General features: G+C 42.5%; 1 protein-coding gene across 3 annotated transcripts in view; it reads left to right on the plus strand.

The window, feature by feature from the left end:
• Usp13 (ubiquitin specific peptidase 13) overlaps positions 1-25533 on the plus strand; it is a 113834-nt gene that overhangs the window by 44835 nt on the left and 43466 nt on the right. For all 3 annotated transcript variants that reach the window (XM_036189956.1, XM_036189957.1, XM_036189958.1), the window contains exons 6-10: positions 1196-1380; positions 12990-13084; positions 14873-15060; positions 24885-24956; positions 25276-25369. In XM_036189956.1, coding sequence (XP_036045849.1) covers positions 1196-1380; positions 12990-13084; positions 14873-15060; positions 24885-24956; positions 25276-25369 — 634 coding nt within the window. The remainder of the gene's footprint in view (positions 1-1195; positions 1381-12989; positions 13085-14872; positions 15061-24884; positions 24957-25275; positions 25370-25533) is intronic.

Genomic DNA, 25533 nt, shown 5'->3' on the forward strand with positions numbered 1-25533 from the left:
TCTTGGCTCGTGGTTGACGGCATCACTCATGGTTAGCTTTTCGGTCCATTGCTTTTAGGCAGTGGTGATACAGCACATCAGGTGGTTATCTGCGGCGGCATAGGCTGTTTGGCTAATGGTGGAGTAAAAGGAGCGGGGAGGGGGTCCTGAGTTCTAGTGTTCCCTTTGAAGGTATTTCCCAATGGGTGCTGGAGAGGAGGTGGCTCAGCAGTTAAGAGTACTGGCTGCTCTTTCAGAGGACCTGGGTTTGGTCCCCAGCACACACATGGAAGCTTAAAACCGTCTAGCTCCAGTTCTAGGGGATCTTGTGCCTTCTTGGGCCTCCACTGGCCCCAGCACATATATGGTGCACTTATATACGTGTGGGTAAACACACGAGTGTCTTCATACTCCATGACAGAATGGGCCCAGTCTTGTAGACACAACCAGTATGAATTCAAGAGTGCAGTGGCTGTGTTGTGCCCAGAAGACAGTGCTCCACAACACTCCACCTCATATTCTTCTGCAGTATTCTGAGCCCTAGAGGAGATGATGTAGAAGTCCCATGTATGGTTGAGCATTCAAAAGTCTCTTGTTTTCAGCATGTTGACCAGTTATTAGTCTCTGTAGTCCCCGCTGCCCACTGCAAAGAGAAACCCCTTTTACCAAAGCCGACTGTACCAACGATCTCCAACCCCAAATGTAAATATTGAGACAACTGTTTTACAGGTACATTATGTCCACTTGCAAACTATGCTGGCTTCATAATGCCACACCAAGGACTGTGCCTTTAATGTATGGGTCTTCCTGGGACATGCCCAAGTTGGATTACAGCATAGTTTAATCTCCACATCAGTTTTACCATGTACGGGTAATGTTTTGGAAATGCTTTCCACATGGGATCCTCCATGTTTGCCCTCTGTTTAGGAGCCACTGTCCTGTGAGTGGGAGTTTGGAGGACATGACTTCTTTCTTGCCCTTCATATCATGTGCCACTTTTTTAAGGAGCCATGCCAGAGGTGCTGATAGTCTCTGGCTCAGTCTGGGAGGCAGGCGGGACACTGAGTGGATGGTCCTGTGTTCTGGATGGGGAGCAGTACTGTCCTGGGGTGAGAACCCGGGGGATGTGCTGCCTCTAGGAGATGCTGTTCATTTCTCACACGTCAGTGTTTTCTGATGTGCTAGCTGTTCTGACTGGTCTCTGGTGCCTTTCTAGCGGCTGGAAGTGTGCCCGGTGTGACCTGCGGGAGAACCTCTGGCTGAATCTGACTGACGGCTCTATTCTGTGTGGGAAGTGGTTTTTTGACAGCTCAGGGGGCAATGGCCATGCACTGGAGCATTACAGAGACATGGGCTATCCTCTGGCCGTGAAGCTGGGCACCATCACACCTGATGGGGCAGGTGAGTATGGCTGTGCATGACTGGCATCTAACGTTTATCAGCACAGGTCTGAGACCTGGGCTTTGCCTCTCATTAATTGTGGTATGAGTGCTTGCGATTCCTCATCCTGGGGACGCTGATGGAGCTTCTCTTGTGTTTATTCATGAGCTTTCACCACCTTTAGCCCAGCGGTGTTCAGTAAGGTGTGAGTAAAATTAGCTGCTATTGTTTATCTTACGGCTGAGGGGACCCGACCAGGAAGAAGGCTCTAGGATGTGAATGTGCATATTGAATCCTCTGTTAAGATGGCGGAAGGCAGCCGTAGAATTCATTGTGGACATTATTAGTTCCATTCAGGGATGAATGATACCTGAGAAATCAGTGGGGCTGTAGAGGTAACTGGCTCAGTGGTAAAGATGATGCATCTAAGCCTGACAACTTGATTATTGAACAGTTTGATTCCCGAGACTCACATGGCGAAAGGAGAAAGTCAACTCCTACATGTTGTCCACTGATTTCCATATGTGTGCTGTGGCATGCAAGAGTGTGTACCTGCAGATGCATGTGTGTGTGTGTAAATAAATGGATAGATAAAAATATAGAGATGAAAATAAAATCAATAAACAAAAAATGTCCTGTGCTTCAAGCCCCAGCAATGGTGCTTCTCATATCTTCAGAAGGTTCAGCTCCCTGCCTGTTCCTCTCTGTTCTCCATCCATCTTCTCTAAATGGTTAGCTTTGGACCACGTCTGTATACCTTATTCATCCCTCCCACCATTTTGGATGGAAAAGGGAAGTAATACCAGGTCAAGACACAAAACTTAAACACTGAGCAGTGGCCATGAGGACCTGTCATCTTGCCATCCTGGAAACAGTTTTTAACCTCACATCTAGAGCAGCAACCAGCCCTGGTGTCTCCATCTTTTCAGCTTTTGTGTCTGTTTCCTCTCCGTTCTAAGCTGTGATGATGGCTGTCTGTAGAAGAATAAAGACGCCTGTCTTCTCGCTTTCCTCTTTATGATTACCTGTGATGAGTTAGCCTGCCTCTGAGTTCATTGGCCACAGTCTTCCTTCTCAAGAGTTAGTCTTCAGATCTGACCATTGCTTTCCTATGAGCTTAGTTTCCCATTCATTTTATGGTTGAGGGCTAGTAGTTAGGTTGTGTTAGGATTCTTTCGTTTTATATTTTGGAGAATTTTCCTACTTCCAGATTTCATAGAATTAGTATTACAATAGTTATTATTATTACTATTGTTATTATTATTATTTGGAGACAGTGTCACTATATATCTGGATGGCCTCAGACTCACTATGTAGTTAGACTGGCCTCATACTTGTCATTCACATCAGGGAATAATTTGAACTCATAATTTGAACAGAGAAAAGTAGTTGCATGAGTTGCTGGTATGAAACATTTCCCATCCAAGTGAATGACTCTGTAAACTAAGTCTTATTCTGAGTGTTCTGGGATTTAAAGAGAAATTCAGGCCATGCATTGGGGGGTCCACTCTGCAATGATACCGACATGTGATGGCCAACACTGTAACAACACCGCCTAATGGGTAATGAGTTCTCAATAATGGGGAAACCTGATACAGAAAGCCTTCTCTGTGTTCTTTAGGGGTTACAGGAAGGTGTGCAATTCAGGAATTTGTGATGATTTGAATGAGAAATGTCTCCCGTAGGCTCATGAACGTGAACACTTGGTTCACTGTTGCTGGCGCTGTTTGGGGAGGTTATGGAACTTTTAGAACTCGAGTCTTGCTAGAGGAAGTGTGTGGTGGGCTTTGAAAGTTTATACAGCCTTGCTTTACTTCCACTTCACTCTTGTTGCTTCCTCTGTGAAGCTGAGTTTTCTACTCTGTACACCTGTTGCCATACCTCCCCACCATTATAGATTAGCCCTAAGGAACCATAAATCCAAATAAACCCTTCTATAAGTTGCCTTGGTCGTGATAGCTTATCATTACTAAAAAGCAATTACTACAAGAAGAGAACAGTATCGTTTTGACTTTCCTATGTTCTGTGCTGTCTTGGGCAGTGTTTTATAGAGCTGTGACTTAGGGTTATTATTGCTGCGATGAAACACTGTGACCAAAAGCAAGTTGGAGAGAAAAAGGTTAATTTGACTTATGTTTCCATATCACTGTTCATCACAGAAGTAAGTCAGGACAGGAACTCAAGCAGGGCAGGAACCTAGAGGGAGGAATTGATGCAGAGGCCATGGAGGGGTCCTGCTTACTGGCCTGCTCTTCATGGCTTGCTCAGAATGCTTTCTTATAGAACCCAGGACCACCTGCCCAGGGATGGCACCACCCACAATGGGCTGGGCCCTCACACATCAATCACTAATTAAGAAAATACCCTAAAGGCTTGCCTACAGCTTTATATTATGGAGGCACTTTCTTAGTTGAGGTTTCTTCCTCTCTGATGGCTCTAGGTTTTGTCAATTAGACAAAATTAGTCAGCTCAGACCAGTATATAAGAAACTCGGTTCTCAGTACAACCTGACTGTGATGGTTTCTCTCAACTTGACAGGACCTAAAATCACCTATGAGGTGTTTGTGAGGGGTTTCTAGCTTGGGTTAATTTACTGGGAAGACTGACCCTGAATGGGACTGCCCCTTGGGTCCCAAACTACAGAACAAGGAGAAAGCAGGCTGAGCAGAAGCATTCATCCCTGACTGCTTCCTGAGTGCAGATGCCACGTGACCAGCTGCCTCACACGCCTGCCGCTTTGACTCTCTCATCCAAGTGGAACCAGACCCTCGAATTGTGATAAAAATAAATCTTTCCTCCTTAGGTCACCTGTGTCAGGTACTCTGTCACAGGAGCAACAGTATCAACACTTCACCTAGCTACAAATGTGGGTTGTTTACAATTCTAATATGTAGCAGGGGATCCCACTGGCTTGGATTCCAGAGTGTTAACACCTAGGCTTTGAACTGCCTTGTGTGATGTCACCTTTTGTTACTGATACCTTTTGTTTGAAGTGTTTAAACCTTAGCTGAGCTCTTCCTGAAGGGTTCAAGGCCTTAGTATGAGAGGACTTGGAAAACCAAGAGTTCTTGTGACTGAGAATTGCTCATGCATTTGGTTCCTTCAAGACTCCAGATAAGAGGTTTTGGTTCCTGGAAACTGACTTGCTAAGGTGTGAATTGTGTAACAAAAAAGGCCTTTTGTGAAGCAATGGGCAGTGAGTTCACCAGAAGCTGGTACCCTTGCTGCTGTGCTGCTGGGGGATGCCTTTCTGTATGCTATGAATATATGTTGTTCCCATTGGTTAATAAATAATTAACTGATTTGGCCTATGGCAAGGCAGTTTAGAGGCAGTCAGGAAAGGAGAGAGACAGGAAAAAGAAAGGTGGAGTCTGGGGAGACGCAAGCCAGCCGCTCAAGGAGCAACATGTAATGGGATGCAGGTAAAGCCACAGAACATGTAGCAAAACATAGATTAATAGAACAGGTTAATTTAAGATATAAGAACTAGCTAGCAAGAGGCCTGCCATAGGCCATACAGTTTATAAATAATATAAGCGTCTGAATGATTATTTTATAAGCAGCCGTGGGACTGTGAGGCCTGGCAGGATTGGAGAAAACCTTCTGACTACATTTGGCACCCAATATGGGGCACAAACCCATGACCCTGAGATTAGAGTCTTATGCTCTACTGACTGAGCCAGAATTCACCCTGGAGTGACCCTAACTCTTTCACGGACCTGCACAAAACAGAATACCCACACTAATAGTTTGAAGTAAGGGTTATGCCTCACTCATCTTTGGATTCTGCACAAAATCTTAGGCATATTAGGCAAAAATATTTTTGTTAACTAACTGGTAAATAAGTATTTAAATAAATAATTAGCTTCTGTTTAAGTGTGTCTGTCATGATAACACAGGTTAATTCTCTTTCCTGTGTATCTTTTAAATTTATTTATTTAGTGTGTGTGTTCATGTGTGCAGATACAGTGTGCATATGTGTGCATGTGTGTTGAGACCAGAGGTCATCCTTGAGTGTGGTTCTTTAGGCTCCATTGCTGTTTTTTGAGACATGGCCTCTCTTTGGCCTGGAGCATGCTGATTGGGCCAGGCTGCTGGCCAGTGAACTCAGTCATCTGCCTGTTTCTTCCTTTCCTCTGTTGGGATTATAGCTCTATGCTACCGTGCTTGGCTTTTTTTTATATGCATCTGAGGATCAAACTCAGCTCCTCATGCTTGTGAGGAAAGCACTCTACTGACTAAGGCATCTTCCAGACCCAAGGTTCTCTTTTAAAGTTGTAATCATTTCAGCTACACTAGAGTTGTAACTAGAGTGACATCATTTCTCACACACTTAGAGGTATATGAGAACACCCCTTCCAACAAATGCTGGATGACTTTGGGTGTAATGAGTCTTTCTTTGTTCCACTAGCCAGCTCCCAAATAATGACACAGAGACTTGTTCATTATGAAAGCTTGGCCTTAGCTTAGGCTTGGGTTTAACTAGGTCTTATAACTTAAATTAACCCATTTCTATTAATCTATATTCTATCATGTAGTGCCCATCCTGCTTCCCCTGTGTCTTTTCCAGTCTCTGGCTTTCTTCTTCTCTGAGTCCTTTCTGTCCCCAAGAGTAGTCCCTCCTAACCTCTTCCTAGCTATTGGCTGTTCCACTTTTTATTACACCAATCACAGCAATACATTTTCACACAGTACACAAATATCCTACAACATTTGGGGATCATTAAAAATCTTTGCTGATCTGCCATGTTACTTGAATTTGTTTTTCTACTGAGGTCAAACAGTTTTCATTATATTCTTTATTTGATTATTATTTATTTATTTATTTTTGAGGTAAGGTCTTACTTATGTAACCCTGGCTAACCTTGAACTCCTGCCTCGAAATTTGAGTGTTGGAATTACAGGCATGTACCACACACCTAGCTTTTCATTATATTCTTGGCTATTTGTGTTTTTTTTTTTTTCCTGAAAATTTTAGAGTATCTTTTTTTTTTCTTTCTGATAGAAGGTCTTGGTTCTATATATAGCCCAGGCTGTCCATGAACTCACTCAGTAGCCCAGGAAGTCCTGAACTTGTGATCTTCCTAGTTTTCAATTATAGATTGTAACATGAATCTTAAAAGGTCTTATTAATAAAAACAAACCCGGTGCCAGTTATTGGGGTGAATGCTGGAAGATCAGAGAAGCAGAACAAGCCACAGCTACCTCACCTTGCCAATTCCTCAGCTGATCCTGTTTCCTCAGACTGGAAGCCTCTGTGTCCTCATCTGAATGGATCTCAGCTGAACTGCTGCTCAAAAGTCTCAAGCTTAACAAAGTTCTAGTTCCTGGTCCTCACCCCTTATATACCTTTCTGCTTCCTGCCATCACTTCCTGGGATTAAAGGTGTGTGTTACCATGCCTGGCTGTTTCCAGTGTGGCTTTGAACTCACAGATCCCAATGAATCTCTGCCTCCAGAATGCTAGGATTAAAGGTGTGTGTGCCACCATTTTCTGGCCTCTATGTCTATCTAGTGGCTGTTCTGTTCTCTGACCCCTGATAAGTTTACTAGGATGCACAATATATTGGGGAACACAATATCACACAATAGATATAGGCTGCCACAGGTAGCATCTTAGGGTCTTTTCTTATCAGTATATATGTATTTTTAGGTTTTATAGATTCTTTCTATTATTATCTGTCATAGCTGTTGTAAAGGTGGGGTACTGGAGAACTTTGAGGGTTGGTCTTAAAGGGCAGTCAAGGTCATTTGAATACATACTCTTAAGTCTTTCATGTAGAGTCCAAAACTCTAGGGAATGCAGCAAGCCTCTTGTGTGCCCCACATGAGACTTTCTGAATTCATACTTTAGGAAAAGGATCAGCCTTTGATTTTTGTGTTTGTTGTATGCCAGTGGTTCTCATCCTGTGAGCCAAGACCCCCTTGGAGGATTGAACAGCTCTTTCACAGGGGTCCCCTAAGACCATCAGAAAACACAGATATTTACAGTATGATTTGTAACAGTAGCAAAATACAGTTGTGAAGTAGCAATGGAATAATTTTATGGTTGGGAGTCACCACCACATGAGGAACTGTATTGAAGGGCTATAGCTTTAGGAAGGCTGAGAATCCCTTCTGTGTGGTGTTGGTTTGGGTCACAGCTTGGCTGAGAACCACTGCTGTCTGGTGTTGGTTTTCCTAAAGTCTTTGTTCAGCCTCGAACTTATTTCCTGTTAGTTGTGGGTTGCAGCAATCAGTGCTTGTTCCCTTGCATCTTTTTAATAGGTAGTTTCCCCTTTTATCTTTTTAAATAGATGGTTAGCTTCAACTTTCTACTTCTTTACAAGCCAAATAAATTCCTAACAATGTAGGTTTCTTTAAGGGTTCAGTATTGAGCCTTTAGGATGTTGAAGCATGGAAGACATGGTGTCTACTATGTGGGATTTGGGATACACTCTGGGACAGATAATTCTACTGAGGGACAGGGTGACTGAGGAATGGTTTTCTCCACTTAATAGGTCTCTCAGGCTAATTTGTGTGAAAAAGACAGTCTCAAAGTCAGGACATTTGTTTTTGTTTTGTTTTTGTTTTTTGTTTTTTTTTTGGGGGTTGGTTTTTTTTTTTAGGTCATAATGAGAACCACTACTGCAAATCTGTGGGCTGTTTATGTCAACTCAACCAGTACATTCTTTCCCTGTGGGAGCTGAATTATATTTAGAAGATTGCTAGGTGGACATGGAATCTAAGGTTGTGTATTCAAATATCCAGTGGTATCCTGGTCTGTCCACCCTGGTTCCTTTCCTAGTGACATTGTACCTGGTCAGTAAGACCCTCTTCATTCATAAGGCCTCTCTGCTTAGGGTTTTGTTTTCCCAAGAAGCCCTGACCCTCCCACCAGGCTAGGCCAAATGATAGCATGTTTCATAAAAATGGACCCCGTATCCAGTTCCACTCTGGGTCCCCATGGGTACAGCACAAACAAAACAAGAACCAAATCACCACACAAACAAACCAAGCTCCCCCGTGTGGGAGGGGATGCCCTCTGGCCAAGCCAGGAGGGTTCTTGTCAGGGAGTAAGATGATCTGGCGGTGGGAGAGGGTTGTATTAATCCTGTCATGGAAGCGGTTTGTTTACCTGGGAAGGTACTTCTGTGCCAGGATGACTGCACACAGACAGTCCAGATGCCCAAGGCAGCTGCAAACTGGTTCATCTCACTGGGTGTGCCAGCTGCATGGCTCCTCACCTGGGCCTTCCTTCTTTGGCTTTTTTTCATCCTTGACCTGGACATAAGCTCTCTTCTATCTCTCACAGCCTACAGGGTTGGAATCAAGGCTTTGATGACTTCATATTAACTTTAACCTGGCTTATCCTCTTCTGGTGTGCTGTTTCCCAGCAGAGCTGTTACAGGACCCTGTGGTGGTTAGGCTAGTGAGGGTAACTGGGGACAATGGAGCCCAGAAGGCGTCTTTGTTGTCCTCTAGCTTGCCATCTGCATAGTAGTCGCTGTTAGGATTTGTGCAGTGAACAAATAGAGGAAAGATGCTCCTCATTTGTACCGATTGACGGCTTAGTCTCAGCCTCCTTTCCTGACTTCAGTGTGGGTGTTGCCTGGTCAGTACATTCATTATGTGTTTATTTTTCTAGTGCAATTGCTGGCACAACCTCTCATTTCTCTTTTCTGTGGCTGGCAGATGGCCTGTGAGACACAGGTAGCTCTAGATGGGGGATGTGCCTCCGTGGACCAGCCTGCATTTCCTCAGCCTTTTGTTCCCATGGTGTCCGGCAGGGTCTCTGGTTTTCTTTCTCTTAAGTTGGGAGCCCAGCAGTGGGACTACCTGGTTCCTTCCTGAGCATGAGAGCTTCTTTGAGGTTAAGAGTGTAGACCACACAAATGAGCCTTCTCTAAGATGGTGTCTGTGGTCCCTCACCACTGTACAGCATGACTTCTAAGACTGTTTTGGGATATTAGACTTTAAATTCATAAGAGCAGGGACCCTGCTTATTTTACCCAACCTTGTACCTTCCTATCTGTGTGTATTTTGTGTTCAGTTGTGTTTGTTGACTATAATGAATGGATTACTCAATGTGGCTGAACAAGTTTGTCTAGAGGTCTACCAATCCTAAGAACATATTATGTAAGATAATTATTTTAGTTGTGAGAATTACTTATAAACTTAAAAACAAAACAGAAGAGTCTCATGTAACCCAAGTTGGTCTCGAACTTCCTATGTAGCTAAGGATGACTTTGAACTCCTGATGCCCCTTTCTACCACTTCCTCCCAAATGCTGAGATTACAGGTATGTGTCACTAGGCCTGGTTTATGCAGTGCTAGGGAACACACCTAAGGCTTTTTCTTGCTAGGTGAGCATGCTAGCAACTGAGAGACACCACCAGTTCATGTGTATATTTTTCAGTTAAAATACTACAATCAATGTGAGAAAATAGAAAAAAGTAAAATCTTTCTATTCAGGTGACACACGGTTACTGTTTTGGTTATTTCTTACCTTTTCTTGTTTTGCATTTCAGTGCCAGTGTCCATTTCTGCTACCAGCCTGCTCCTTCACTGTCCTTTGAACCTGTAGCATGCTTCTCCCATGCATGGGCATTCCTACTCTAACCTTCTCTTTTATCTTTTGTGTGGATTGAAACCTCTGGCTCTTTGGCTTATCTTATCCTTGAACTGGAACCCCTGGAGAGTCACCAATCAGCTAATACTGAGCACTGTTTGTACTACCCCAGGAGCCCCTCCCTGGGCTTCATCACTGTGGTTTCTGACTCAGGTTTTATGCCATGGCAGGGAGTGTGGAAACATCCTGACCAGCAATCCTTGCATGCTAGGATAGGTCTTGATAGTTTCAAGGCAGTTTTGCTAAGCTGAATTGGGAGAGTGTGTGAAACCACTTGCCTCTGAAGACATCCTGAGTCACTTGTACAGATCTTCATCATTGCCACAGGAGGATCAAGTTCATGTTCAGTTGCTGGTACTGAACTCCCTAAATTGTTTTTGCTATTGGCATAAGAAATGACTATCATATTTGACCAAATCATGTGGTATCTTTGGACATTCAGCCACCTAAGGTAGGAAATGGTGTTTTCTTAACGTGAAAATCAGTGAAGGTTGCTACCCACAATACAAAGTGTAGGGAGAAATCTCTACAACAGCCAATCTGTTTGTGATAGGAAGGCCAACTCCCTTTGCCACAGTAGGCTGGAGGATCACCCTAGCATCAGAGCGTCTACATAGTATCCCTCCGTCAATCCTCCAGTGTCCAAGGAGTAGAGAACTCCTTGGCAGTGCTGAAGAGACTGTTCTAAAGAATGATGTCTTTGTATCTATTTTTCTTTCTTTTAAAAAAAGATTTGTTTATTTGTATACAAATAATGTATACAACATTTTGCCTGCATGCTAGAAGAGGGCACCAGATCTCATTACAGATGGTTGTGAGCCACCATGTGGATGCTGGGAATTGAACTCAGGACCTCAGGAAAGAGCAGCCAGCACTCCAAACCTCTGAGCTATCTCTCCAACCCCATATCTTATAGCATTTTATTTTTCAATTTAGAAGGAAAGAGACTGTGGTTTGGGGTCTCCCTTCCTAGAATGTGCCTGGATGGCATGTCACCATCCATAGCCTGAGATACCTTGGATATGCTGAGATAGAAAGAAGGAGATGGGACAGGAATGAGGCACTAGGGTTCTGGGCCACATGTGAGATGTGAGGGAATCATTTAGCCTTTATTAGACTCTCCATGAGATATAGGAATGTGTATTCTTCTCCCTCCTTGTGTTACTCTATCAGGACAGATAGGACTCTACAATACTTCTGAAACTTTGTGCTTCTGGGGTCTTGTTGGTAATGGAGAGTCTGATTGGGTAAGTCTGGGGTGGGACATTTCCAAGGAGCCCTGACTCCTGGGCCACGGTCTGTACATTTGATGGGGCTTTACCCAAAACATGTTATCCTGTGGGATATTAATATCCCGAGGCCAGACACTGCCCTGGAGTACCAGGGTGCCACAGGGGGAATGACATTTGAGACTTCCTCAGTCTTTTGCCTCCTCAGTACAGGTATGGGGCCTTTAGGGTAAGCATGTGTCCATTTCCCTAGGTTCAGTGTGGACCTCGGAGTGAGCGTATCTCTTCAGTCCGGGAGCACATCCCTACCTTTTTAATAGTGTTATGGATGATGGGTTGATGATGTGGCCAACCTCAGTTCTGGTGTGAGTCCCAGGGTGAGCACGCCTGCCTCCTCAGTTCTGATGTGGGCTGCTGGGTGAGTGGCTGTCTTGGGAAGCTGCATGGGTCTGCATTCTCCCTTCTTCCATCTCTCACTAGTTCTGTGAACCAGACATTACGGCAGGAGAGAAGGGCCAAGGGAAAGGAAGGAGACGGGCCAAAGATAGAGACAGGAGCCTGTCTGACCACAGCTCACCATCCAGCCTTACCTCAGGCCCGTGTACCCCTGTCTCCTCCATGGGATGTCTGTCCTGGCAGATGGTTGTCACTCTCTCCCCACCTTTTTCTCTGCTTCCCAACCTTAGAATTATGCCCTCATGGGTATTAGTTATAAAGTCCAATGGTTAGGTCTTCACATTCATCTCATTTTAAGTTGTCTTACCTTCAGCTATTTCCCGCCACTTTGCTTTAGAAAACCCATTTTTCTCTTAAGTCTTTGAGACTTTCTAAAGAATTGATATGTGTTTATAAAAAATGTGTACTTATTACATCTTTTTTTAGAATGTTTTTTATTAAGAAATTTTTATTCATTTTACATACCGACCACAGAGCCCCATCTCTTTCCTCCTCCCATCCCCCCCCAGCCTTCCCCCTCAACCCACCAACCAGTCCCTCCTTCTACAAGTAAGGCCTCCCATAGGTAATCAGCAGAGCCTGGTACATTTAGTTGAGGTAGGTCCAAGCCCCTTTCCCTGCATCAAGGCTGTGCCAGGTGTCCCACCATAGGTAGTGGGCTCCAAAAAGCCAGCTCATGTACCCAGGTTGGATCCTGACCCTCCTGCCAGGGGCCCCTTAAGCAGATCAAGCTACACAACTGTTTTCCTTATGCAGAGGGCCTAGTCCGTTCCCATGGGGGCGCCATAGGTGTTAGTCTAAAGTACATGAGTTCCCACTGGGTTGCTTTGGCTGTCTCTGTAGGTTTCCCTATTATGATTTTTTTTTTCTTGTGGGTTAGGTTTATGCTTATGTATTGTTTTTTGAGTGCTGAGTGCATTTATTGAAGGAGGGAGGAGGTCTTAAAGACAGGCTTATAGCACAATGGGAGAATCCCGGAGGGCAGAAGGAGGGCAGAAGTTTGCTTCTTCCGATGTTTTACAATCTTGCATCTAAGCTGTTAATGCCCAATATGCAGGATACACATACAGGAACTTCCCTTAAGCATTCAGGAGGGTGGAATCTCGGGAATTAGCATAGGGAGGATATCATGGTCAAGGGCAGCAAGCAAGACAACAGTTTCCCAAAACGGGGACCAGGGCCCTACAGGTACCCTCCTTTTACTAAAAAATGAGTTTCTGACTATTACATCTATTTTTTTGTGGTCTGCTCTTTGGTACACCCAGCCCTGCTGTGGGCTTAGTGTGCCTGGATGTCATGTATAGACCTTAGTGCTGTTTTCTCTTCCCCCTCCAGATGTTTATTCTTTTCAAGAAGAGGGACCTGTTTCGGATCCTTATTTGGCCAAACACTTAGCACACTTTGGGATCGACATGCTTCATACAAACGGAGTGAGTAACTTTTTCTCTCTAATTCTATGCTGTGTCTGTGATGGGTAGGGAAGGGGGTCTCTAGTTTATTTAATATAGAATTCTACTGATGTGCATCTTTACTTCATAGATTTTGTTTTAATTGTTGCATTTGTTTGTTGACTTTAGTTGATTAGCATTTTATTTGGGTTACCAAATTGAAATTTTGTTGTTTATCAAGTTCTGGTTTATTTGGAGTGTACTTGTAAACATTTTCTTCTTTGATGGGTAAATGCATAAATCCCCCCCCCCTCCTTTTTTTTTCACTACAGGGGGAATGTGCAGGATGATGACCTTTGAAATAATGTGTTACCTACATCACTTTAATTTCCAAAAAGGAATGAGGGCTGCTGGGTAGTGGGTGTAATAAACGATTGTAAACCTTGTAAACTTTGCTTCCCGTTTGTTCTAACTTGATGCCGTTCAGTGTGACAATGGAGCAGTTTTGCCTGTGAGGCCTGTCGTGTGAGGTTGTATTTGCTCCCTGCCGGGCCAGCACTCAGTATGCTCTCATGCTGCTGGCTCTTTCTCATTAATGCCCATCTTTTCACTCCTCACTCTTTCATTTCCTCCCTCTCTCAGGTGGTTCCCTTTCTCCTCCCTCTCTCCCTTACCTGCCTTTTTTGTTTACCGCAGGTCCTAGGTTGTTCTCTTGTCTTGCTACCTGAGTTTTGTTTGTTTGTTTGCTTTTAGTTTTTGTGAGTGTCTCATGCAGCCGGGGCTGGCCTCCCACTATGTAACTGAAAATGACCTTGAACTTCTGATCTTCTTGCCTTACCTCAAGAGTTCTGGGATTACAAGTGTGCATCATGCCCAGGTTATGTGGTGCTGTATAATTGGTTGTTTTATTTACTCTTTACTTTTTTGTCTCTTTTGGGGGGCCTGCTACCCAGCTCCCAAGTAAAGATACACACGGAGTCTTATTCTTTCTTATGAACGCCTGGCCTTAGCTTCACTTGTTCCTAGCCAACTTTTCTTAACTTAAATTATCCCATCTACCTTTTGCCTCTGGGCTTTTACCTTTCTCTATTTCTGTATATCTTTACTTCTTTCGTGTCTAGCTGTGTGGCTGTGTGGCTGGCCCCTTCTTTTCTTGCTCCTTTATCCTCTCTCCCCAGATTTCTCCTCCTATTTATTCTCTCTGCCTTCCAGCCCCACCTATCCTTTCTCCTGCCTTGTTATTGGCCATACAGCTCTTTATTAGATCATCAGGAGTTTTAGACAGGCAAAGTTACACAGTTTTACAGAGTTAAACAAATGTAACATAAAAGAATGCAACACATCTTTACATCATTAAACAAATGTTCCACAGCATAAACAAATGTAACACTTCTTAAAATAATATTCTACAATAGTGCTGGGGATGGAACCTAGGACTTCATTCATGCTCTGCAAGTGTTTGAGCTGTATCCTTCATGTGTTGACTTCTTTTTTATATACCTTTCTTCTTATTCTTTCTCTTTCCTGAAAAACCAAACCAAAACAAACAAAACAAACCTTTTCATGTTTTTAAAAATTGTGGCAAAATATATATAAAATTGTCCTTTTAGCTAATTTCAAGTATACTGTTTTGTGACATTAAGAACATTTACATTCTTATGTAATCATCATTGTCTCTTAATATTTTTAATTAGATTGTTCATTTTCCCCATGTAATTTGAGGAAAATGGCAGAAACAACTATTACACTAGAAATAATTCATGGACATAAGTTTTGATTGTGAATCCCCTTTAAAACCCTATTCTTTTCTTCTCTTTCATGATGTCTCAGACAGAAAATGGGCTCCGGGACAATGACATCAAGCCAAGAGTCAGCGAGTGGGAAGTGATCCAGGAGTCAGGGACTAAGCTGAAGCCGATGTATGGACCAGGGTACACGGGCCTAAAGAACCTGGGGAACAGTTGCTACCTCAGCTCTGTCATGCAGGCCATCTTCAGCATCCCAGAGTTCCAGAGAGCGTAAGTGGGCCCCACTGCTGATTGGCCACTGTGGTGCCAGTCTCTCTGGGCTAGTCTATCCCATTCGATGGGGAAACCCATTGCTATTGCCTTGGGGATTCTGCTGCATCATCCTTACCTCCCTGCCCCTGTGACAGTACCCCAGTACTGCAGATGAAGTAAGAGGAAGAGTATTTGGAGACTGAGCAGCACCCCACAGTGAGTCATCATGTCTCTCAGACCAGCCAGCCATCCTCATAGCACACCTGCCACATCTTTTATGTAGATGGGCCAATAGAGGGCTAGTGACCTGTGCGGTCAGTATCTATTCTCCAGAGGAGAATTCTGTGGAGAACTTTAGGTTGTTACTTTTTATTACTGAGAGTGTAGTTCCCAGATGGTGGCCTGGGCTGCGAGGTGTGGGTCTGCGTAAAGAAAGGGTGGAAATTGATCAAGCTCCTAGACACTGCTGAAGTAATTTGATATCACTACATCTTATATGGGGCATTTCATGTGTCCAATTTGTTGGGTCCGGGGTCACATAATAATGGGGGACAGACCACCAATGTCTATTAAACCAGAAGCAAACTTTATTCCAGAAAAATAAAAAAAAATTAAAATTAAAATATAACACTGCAGGGCATAAAAGCTTATCAGCTAGCTAAGACCGCAGCCAATGTTGGAATTCTGGGGCTGTGGCCATAGAGGTGGTTACTGGCCCCCTTTTATAGTATTAGGCACAGGGTGCATGCTAGGAGTCACGTAGAAACAACTATTAAAAGTTAACTTTGGTCCAGGCAGTTGTTGGCTATAAGGGGAAAGGGGGTTAAAAGTTAACCCCTGGCTGTTGACAGAGGAGCTGGCTGTAAGCAGACAGCCATTGTTAGCAGTTAGAGCTGATGACTGTCAGTTTTTATTTCTTAAGCTTATAATTTCATATTTCTATATTCCTTGACCCTTCATTCTCCCCTTGAGTTATAATCAGAATCAAACCTTTGATTCTTTTAGGTCTAAATAAAAGCCAGATTATAATCTTGAATGATTTATATAAAATAATAACTTTAAGCTATATAATAACATTTTTGGCATTGTATAAAGAAGGTTAAATGTCTTATCTTACTGTAGAATCATTTTAGTTAATCTATCAATTGATAACCCTGGGCCCATTTTCTTGGTATGTCAATGGGCATTATAGTTAGCTAATTTGACTCCCCTGTGTCAGGGAGTTTTCCTTTGACTTGGCCTATTTAGCCTGTTATGGGAGCAGGGATGACGTATTTTCTTCTATAGCTGCTTCAAGCTGAATCAGGATGTAGTTGGTCAGGGTCCAGGAAGGCTAAAAAAGGCTAGTCAAAGGTCAGGAGGGAATTTAGGAAATGGGGCACTTATCAGAACCATCTGATTTTACCTACCTAGAGACAAGGAGCATTCACATTGGTTAGGCTAGTCCATGTCAGCTTTTAGCAAGTCCAGAGCAGTGTAGTCAGCAGCTGAAGCTTGGAGTGTCTGTCAGCCAAGTGGAAACCTGTTGAGACAACTTAAACTAGGAACAGAAGTTAAAATTTATGAACTCATTTGGAACCCTTAGGCCTGTATTCTCAGTAATTGGGAACATCAGGAGTCCCAAGACCAGGAGAGAGAAAAAAAATATTATCTTTAGGAATAAGCTGTACTCATCTGAAGTTCTTTCAACCTCTGTGAAGTGGATCGAGGTCTTCCAACTCTTTTAATCCTCTGAGGCCTACATAAACTATCTTACAAAATGACATAAAGGTTTTAGATACATTGGTATTACCAGTCTGTACTGAAATCCATATTGTAGACTGAGCAGGTAGTGAGTATCTGTAAAACAGCAGGAGTGGACTCAGACCTTTGAGTCCCAACAAGAACTACAGATTTCAGTTAATATTTTCCTTCTGTCCAGAGAATCAGGTATAAATTGGACAGAGGTTTTTTTTATTTATGAGAAGCACTTTTAGGTTTATATTTAGATATATTTAGATGACATCTAAAATAAATCTTAAAATGTTGAGCTTGTGACTAAACAGTAAGTAATCATTGTTTTATCAGCTTATTAGAACTCTATTAAATGTAAAGCTCTGAACTGTTATATCATAGAACAGGAGAACAATCTGAAACATTTTTTTATAATCTAAGTCATTTAATATCTTTATAGTTTATATTTATATCTTAAATCATTTTTTGAGATCCTCAAAGCTTATAAGCTTTTATATCCTCAGACCTTTTTCTAGACCCATATTTAAACCTTTATGACTTATTTAAACTTTTCTATCTTACAACATTCTCTTAAAAATGAGCTAACGAGTTGGCTATAGATATGATTGTCTGATGCTGTGAAGCAGATAAAGTTATAGCTAACCTAGCCATCAGTACTATCAGAGACCTGAGAAGGATAAATTATATCTGAGTGCAGAGCAAGCAGCTTCCATTTCTATAAATGACAGGGACCTGTCCATACCCAGGTCTCCATAGCGTTGGAAGCACAAGTATCAGAACCGCATCATCTTCTTCGGTCATCAGGCCCATAAGGCAGTTTTTTTCCTGTGAAACAGGGACACGGAATACTGGCCTTACTTTGTCCAGGCAAAAGGGTGCAATCAATGCCAGTGTCCTGCTGCTTGTCCACAGTCTGGACCAGGTCCTGCGGGTAGGTGTTGCATCAGAACATCTTGCTCTGTGGTCAGTGTTGCCATAATCCAGGCAGAGACATTGTGGTACATAATCTTCTTTGGAGACCTTGGGCCACTGCTAGGATCTGGGGGAATGTCTGATAGAATAAGCTTTTAGATCAACATTTAAATGCCATATTCTGAAGTATGAGGGCTGTCCACGTATATCTGAATAGACAAACTTTGTTTCTCTCCTGAAAACATATGCAAGGGACTAAGTAAAGCTTATCCCTATAATTAATTACATCAGTACTTAGCATGACTACAATTAAAGAACTCGATTGTTTATAATTGTTTATTTAGTTATGTTTTCTAACAGTCTACAATAAGTAGTCCTAAAAACAATGATTTTGAAAGGAATCTCTTCTAGTATCAAATACAGGTTCAGTAAAGAAACCAAAACAAAATATTGATATAACAACATTTATATGATTCAGTTAATCTAAATAGCTTAAGTTTAACAAATTTAGCAAAGACAAGGAGCTAGACAACATTCTTAGGCCTGAATGTACCTTGGGTAAGGAGAAACATTCTCCAAATCACTGGTTTTCAACTTTTTCAATGCTATTTTATAACTGTAGTTTTGCCATTGTTGAATCTCAATGCAAACATCTGAAATACAGGTGGTCCTAGGCTACCCCTGTAAAAGGTTTTTTGTTTGTTTTATTTTAATACTTGAGGGGTCTAGACTCACGGAGTCCCTTTGCCTAGGTTATTGTTGTCTTGCTGCATCATAAGAAATGAACATCCCAGTTTCTGGTTGCTATTTGGTGTTCATGGCAGTGACCTTAATTTTTAGTCTTTTATTTTAAGCCCAAATACTAACAATATAGGGCATTTTATAAACTGAAAATGTCCTATAGCCTTATAAACTTAAATATTTTAAAAACTGTTCTTAAAAAGATTAAGATCTCTCAAATGTCTTTCTGCAATATCAAAAATAAAATACCTTTTTTTTTTTTTTTTTTTACTCAAAGAAGGAGAAAACATGGCATAACCATAATCTGTGTAAAGTAAAGACCAAGCTCCAGAGTGCAAACAATCTCAAAGTTCAATATCTTTTGGTTCTTTTACTTAGAGGCTTGGATCATGTTTTTGGCCCTAGTATTTCTAAAACTGTTAAGATCCATCATTGCAACTGGACTCTCTTTGGAACTCTAGCCCTGTCATACATTTGTAATCTTTAGTTGTTTTTTATGATCCTTTATGTTTTTTAAACCATTATCATCTTATCATCTGGGTGACTCTTAAATTATAAAGTTTAGCTGTCAGAGCAAGGTACATTTTTTTGTATAAAAGCATTGAGGTACAGCTTTAATATTTATCAAGTACTTTATTTATTAAACATATGTAGCCATTTATTTAAATTCTCTGGAAGCTTGCTGTTGAACATTTGGCAATGACATAAGTACTTATGTGTAAATCACTAAATTAGCTTTTGGTGATCTTAATAGATTTTTATAACCTTAGTAAAACATGGCTACCAAAAGCCACATGTTTGCTGTTTAAAACATGTTTTTTTAAACAATAATTATATGTACATATATGTATACAGTTTCTGTTTGTATGTATGTCTGCACAACAGAAGAGGGCATCAGATCTCATTATAGACAGTTGTGGGCCACCATGTGGTTGCTAGGAATTGAACTCGGGATCTCTAGAAGAGCAGTCAGTGCTCTTAACCTCTGAGCCATCTCTCTAACCTGTATATATATATTTAACATACACATTTTGTAGTGAAGAATCATTAGCTTTTTTTAAAAAGAAGAAAATCAACCAGAATAAACCTAATATGATCAAATTTTAAATTCAGTATTTGTAGGTGTGAGAAATTATAACCAACATAGTTTATATCCCCTCTGGCCTTTTTGTTGTTGTTGTTGTTTTCCATACAACATAGAAATTTTTACCAAAATCTTTCTTGTGGTTTCACTCAGTAGTCTAGAATATATTGTATGGCTACAGTATTTTAGATAAGAACAGAAATATATGCATATACCATAACAAGAATAATTTTAAATTTGTTTCAGCATTGTACTAACGTCAAACATCTGAAACTAGCAGTAGTTTTTTTAAATAATAATTGGATCAAACTTTATAAGCATATATATGCATAATTAAATCCAGTTCATATATATATATATATACATATATATAGTTAAGTTTAAGCCATATATGTGCATATATATCTTAAATAAGAGTTGAACTAAATATATATACCCATGTGTAGAACTTTAATTATAAGCCCTTTGTCATAAGCTTAAAGCCAAATTTTGTTATAAATTATATGGATTTAAATCATATCTCAAAAGCAATTTATAAATCTTGAGATATGAGTGTATAGTATAAATTTAAAATATTATTCTTATTATTTACCTTTATTATATCAGGCCTAAGGACCAGAGCATCCAGAGGTAAATTTTAAGTTTGGGCAGCAAATAAGGGCTGCAGCCAGTATGTAGTGAACACAGTTGACTTGTACGTTTAGAAATAAGCATTTAGTGGCCATCTTCACGAATTCAAACCAGACAAAACTTTTTTTACTTTCCTCGGATGAATTTTTAGGCAGGGGAGGGGCGGCAGGCTATTCCTGCTTCCCTGAGAGATCATCCAGGAAAAGGGGCTGGCAGTGGCCACCAGTCTCCTTTGCCCTCCCCTGCTGGACTCCTCCTTGGTATTCCGGGACTGTGGTACCTGCAGGGGGAGGGGCAGTCCTCTCCCTGGCTGCTTGCTGCTCTGAAGTCTGGAGGGAGCTCAACTGCCTTGGGAAGCCCGGACTCCTGAGGCGGCAAAGGGCATGGAAGGGTGGCAAAAACTACCTCTACGTTCCTGACATCCTAGAAATGAGAAAACAAAACTGAAAAAGGCCTGAGGCTAGAGGACCCTGGCCCAGAGTAAACATTAATTTACTGACAGTCATCACAAAGACTGACAACAGGTGACAGGACAAACAGAACAGAGGAGACATTCTCAAGGGAGAATGCCGGCCACAGGGACCTTAGGATCCCAATCAGTCCGGAAGGGCTGCAGATAAGCAACCCAATAGGCCAGAAGAGGGTTTGGAGTGTTCTCTGCCCCCTCCAGCTCAGAGGTCACTGGTGCATCCACCTACTCTTATTGAGCTCCAGTCTGTCCTGACACCAGACACCAGAACCAGAAACCTACTGATGGGCCCAAACCAATAGAACAGAGACTGGGGATGCCCCCTGCCCAGAACCATTATTGCTAAAGTTCCCTGTATGGGCTACCAAAATGTTGGGTCTGGGGTCACACAATAATGGGGGACAGACAACCAAAGTCTATTAAATCAGAAGCAAACTTTATTCCACAAAAATAAAATTAAAAATTAAAATTAAAACACTGCAGGGCACAAAAGCTTATCAGCTAGCTGAGACCACAGCCAATGTTGGAATTCTGGGGCTGTGGCATTGGAGGTGGGTACTGAGCCCCCTTTTATAGTATCAGGCACAGGGTGCATGCACGGAGTAATGTAGAAACAACTATTAAAAGTTAACTTTGGTCTGGACAGTTGTTGGCTATAAGGGACAAGGGGGTTAAAAGTTACCCCCTGGCTGTTGACAGAGGAGCTGGCTGTAAGCAGACAGCTATTGTTAGCAGTTAGAGCTGATGACTGTCAGTTTTTATCTCTTAAGCTTATAATTTTATATTTCTATATTTCTGGACCCTTCACAATTAACTATTTCATGATAGCTATCATCTATCTGAGTTGGAAAATTTGACTCTTCAGGCAGACTCTCTGGGCACACAATTTAGGGTGCTTCCTAATTCCGCAGGTACAAGGTAGCCTCTTCCCTGTGCCTCCCCACATAAGTTGCTGTGTCTGTGGACATTTTCTGTATTAGGTTGTACTTAGGACAGGAAACCTCACAGCCCAGGATTCTAGAGTGGGCAGGTTTCCACAATGGGTTAAGTGTGGGAGAGGACATTGGTGTTGAGATAGACTGAGCAACAGAGAGCATGCTGGGAATAGCACAAGGTGCTATTTCTCCCACATGGATGGAGCTGAAGCCCTCATGGTTACATAGTGTATGTTAGGTCAGATTATCTCCTCTCAGATTTTGATTACTTAACCACTCATTGCTGTTCTCTGGCTTTGAAAATGTTGATTTTCCACATGTACTTTACTACCTTCCAGTAAAGAATGAGCTATGTTATGTTTAGTGTGTGTGTGTGTGTGTGTGTGTGTGTGTGTGTGTGTGTGTGTGATTCAAGAGTAAACTCAGGGGTCTGATATCTGGTCCGAGGCAGCACACAAAGACAAGCATTTGGTAGATCAGTGTAAGAATATAGTTAGGAAGGTGCTCTATCCCATGAAGGTAAGGGGAGAAGGCAGTCATAAGGAGACACACTCTCAGCTGAGTGGGGGATGGGAGAGAGGGGCAGGAGGGTTGAAGTTCTAGCTTGGGGAACTTTTTCATAGGTATGTACCATGGATAATATTATTTTTATAAATTCTTACCCATATTTCTGGTTTTTATCATCTCTTGAGTATGGACTAACTTTATCTTACATGATACTCCAATGTTTCTCTCTGAAGTGCTTGTAAAATGCCCTTCTGGAAGGTGGCATATAATTATTACTTATTTTAAATTACAATAGAAGAAACTTGTGCTCTTTCAAATTTCAACATTTTTAGTGCTTATTATCTAGGAAATTTTTTCTGCATTGTGAAGTTTGACAAATAATTGACTTTGTACATGTTTTCTTTAACGAATGTTTAGCTCATGCCTGGGCATTGAATATAAGATTTAAACCTCTCTCTGTTCTTGAGCAATTGGCCTCATCGCTTTGAGCCTTTGATGGTGTAGTCCATGGTGGCAGTAATGTGTGTGGAGGAGACTCATTCATTTCAAGGGTGCTTTGTGTGGTGTGGAGAGGTCCTGCTGTCTGCTCTGAAGGGACTTCCCCAGGGATTAACTTCTTCCCACTTGGACCCACCTCTTAAATGTGTTCCCACTTCCCAGTAATGCCACAGGCTGGGGCACCAGCTGTGAACATGTGGCCGCTGGGGGCAGGCATCCAGGAGTGCATTCCCTGTTTGGTTATTGGTAGTCATTTTTGAAAGTGGCAATGTGACGTTTCAGTGTGTAAACATAGCTCTCATCTCAAAAGGATTAGAGATAGCTTATGCTTGAGTCAAACGTAAGTGACATGTGCAAACAACATGTGTTCAGGTTGCCCCAAGAGACATGCTCACTGTGGACTGGTCACATGAGATTTTGTTAGTTACACAACAGAAAAAGTCGTAAATCAGATGCATTGTTGAGAACCACAGGCAGGCAGGCCACAGAAAATCGGGTGAATCTCTGCCATAGGTATTGATACTGCCTGACGACGTTTCAGCTTTTGGATTTGAGGAAACTGGTTGTCTGCTAAGAATACATTTTAAAGACTTTAATAAATAGTGTGTTAGGTTAGATGCATTACATGACTTTCAAAGGGACTGAAAATAGCCTAAGATAGTTTAGCTCTGGTCTGCTTTTTCACTCTCCACAATCTTTAAGGCATTGTTGGTAAAGTGTTTAACACAGGGGCAGCTTTTCTTTTTTCCTGGGACCTTAGACTTACAGATGACATGAGCCTGTTCAGTTGGTACCAAGTGCTTTCCCATGTTAGACTCTGTTCTTTTACTATAGATGCACCTAGGTAGAGTCTCTGTCTTCCCACAGATTGCATTCAGTATGGAATCTGGAGTCACAGATAATAACAGAATCTAAATAAACCGTGGAATCCGAGCTAGGGCCGGAGGTTGAGAAGCTCGGCAGTCAGCAGGGAGCTAGGAGGGTGAACTGCTACTCTCCCTCTGCCCGGTCTGGGCTTTCCACAGACCTGAGGAAGAGTTATCCAGCGTCAGCGAAAGAGACAGCAGATGGCCTGGTCTTGAAGCAGGTGTGAGCTTGGTGAATAGCCAGAGAATCATGGACAGGGCGAGAGAGCTTACAAGAGATCAGAGAAGTCAGCAACAGTAGGCTTCATGAAGACAGAGGCCAGCCTGGGCTGTAGAGTGACACCCTCTCTCAAATAATTCACAACAAAACAACAACAGAAAGCAGAGAGTGGACAGGACACCGGTGTGGGAGCGGTGGGAGTGACTGCACGTTGATAGTAGATGTCAGGGTTAAGGCTCCTACTGCTTTGTCAGGACTGTGGCCTTGACGGGGAGAGTAGCCAAGCAGTGACAGCCTGCAGTTTCAGAACTCAGCTTTGGAGCCAGGCGTGTGTGTGTGTGTGTGTGTGTGTGTGTGTGTGTGTGTGTGTGTGTATGTTCTGGGCTCTATCATCTACTCCTGGGTGACTTGGATGCTACCTAGAAAACGTGCCCACGTTCTTATCTCTCTCATGAAATAATGGCAATATCAACCCCCTGGTCAGAGGAATGCAGGGAGAAATTTCTCAGCCTCACAGAAGTCTTTTCTCAATAGACCTTTACCTCAAGAAAGGCAGTTAGGGTAGTCGTCATTGCTGTTACCTTCATTTTGAACTTACTGGCACAATTCCTAACAGTAAAGGAAAATGTTTTATATAAAAGTCCTACAATCAGATTATTGTTGATATTAGGCCATAATAGTTCGTTACGGAGGATGGAGACTTTCAATAAAGTAAGAGCAAAATTCACAGGCAAAAAAAAAACAAAAACAAAACCAAACTCAGAGAAGGAAAGTGAGGAACCCACAGCTGAGCCAGGCGGAGTTCGGGGCCTGTTCTTCCCTTTGGCTGAAGAAGGCTGTCAGTAACTTCACCTGTTTTGTGTGGGACAGGGTCTCATTGTGGAGCACAGGCAGGCTGACCTTGAACTCGAAACCTCTTCCTTTAGCCTCCACATTTGCTGGATGCCATTTGTTTTTGAGACAGTGATTGTAGTGAAATGGTTTCTGATATGTCAGATGCCGTGGGGGACTGTTGAGAGAATTCTAAGTCTTAAGCCTCTGCCTCAGGTGAGGAGACGGGCACATCTGAAGGGTGCTGCATCACAGAGCCTTGAGGGAGGGTGAGACCATCGTGGATTTAGGGGTGGATGGCTCATGAGTGTGCTGTGGAGGGAGGACCTCAAGCCTTTGCCCAGCTGGGTGTCAGTCAAGCGACAGCTTGCTTCTGTTGTCCCGTTTCTGTGGTGACTGTGCTGTTGTCTCCTAGGTACGTAGGAAACCTCCCAAGGATATTTGACTACTCGCCCTTAGATCCAACGCAGGACTTCAACACCCAGATGTAAGTGCCCAGTGCTGTGTTTTAAGTTTCTGGTGGGGTATTTGCGTTGGTTACTGCTGAGTTGAAGGCAATTCCTTTTTTCTTCTTTATTTTCTGTATTTTTAAGTGTCCTAGAATGGGTGTGTGTTACCTTTATAAGAAGAGATTAATAAAGTTATAAAGTACAGAGGAAACTTTGAGAGTGGAGTCAGAATCAAGCAGAGGCAAAAACCAAGCTGTTTGTGAGGAGCAGCCCCGGCCACAAGGACTCATGGGTGACCTTCACATCTCTGTGGGAAACAGCAGTGGCCTCTTTATTGTTTGTCTCTCTCCTGGCTAGGACTAAGTTGGGGCATGGCCTCCTCTCTGGCCAGTACTCGAAGCCACCCGTGAAATCCGAGCTCATTGAGCAGGTGATGAAGGAGGAACACAAGGTACGTGTCCCTGTGTGCCATGTTGACATGTGGGTGGGCGGGACTTTGGTCAGTGATGTGGGATTCCTGTGTTGGCAAAAGGCTGCTGTAAATTCAGTGGGCTGTCAGGGTAGCTGTGAGTGGGTCCTTGTCCATGTGTTCTTAAAAAAAGGCAGTGTCAGTTT

This window comes from Onychomys torridus, chromosome 6 (assembly GCF_903995425.1).
Source record: "Onychomys torridus chromosome 6, mOncTor1.1, whole genome shotgun sequence".
Classification (NCBI taxonomy): Eukaryota; Metazoa; Chordata; class Mammalia; order Rodentia; family Cricetidae; genus Onychomys; species Onychomys torridus.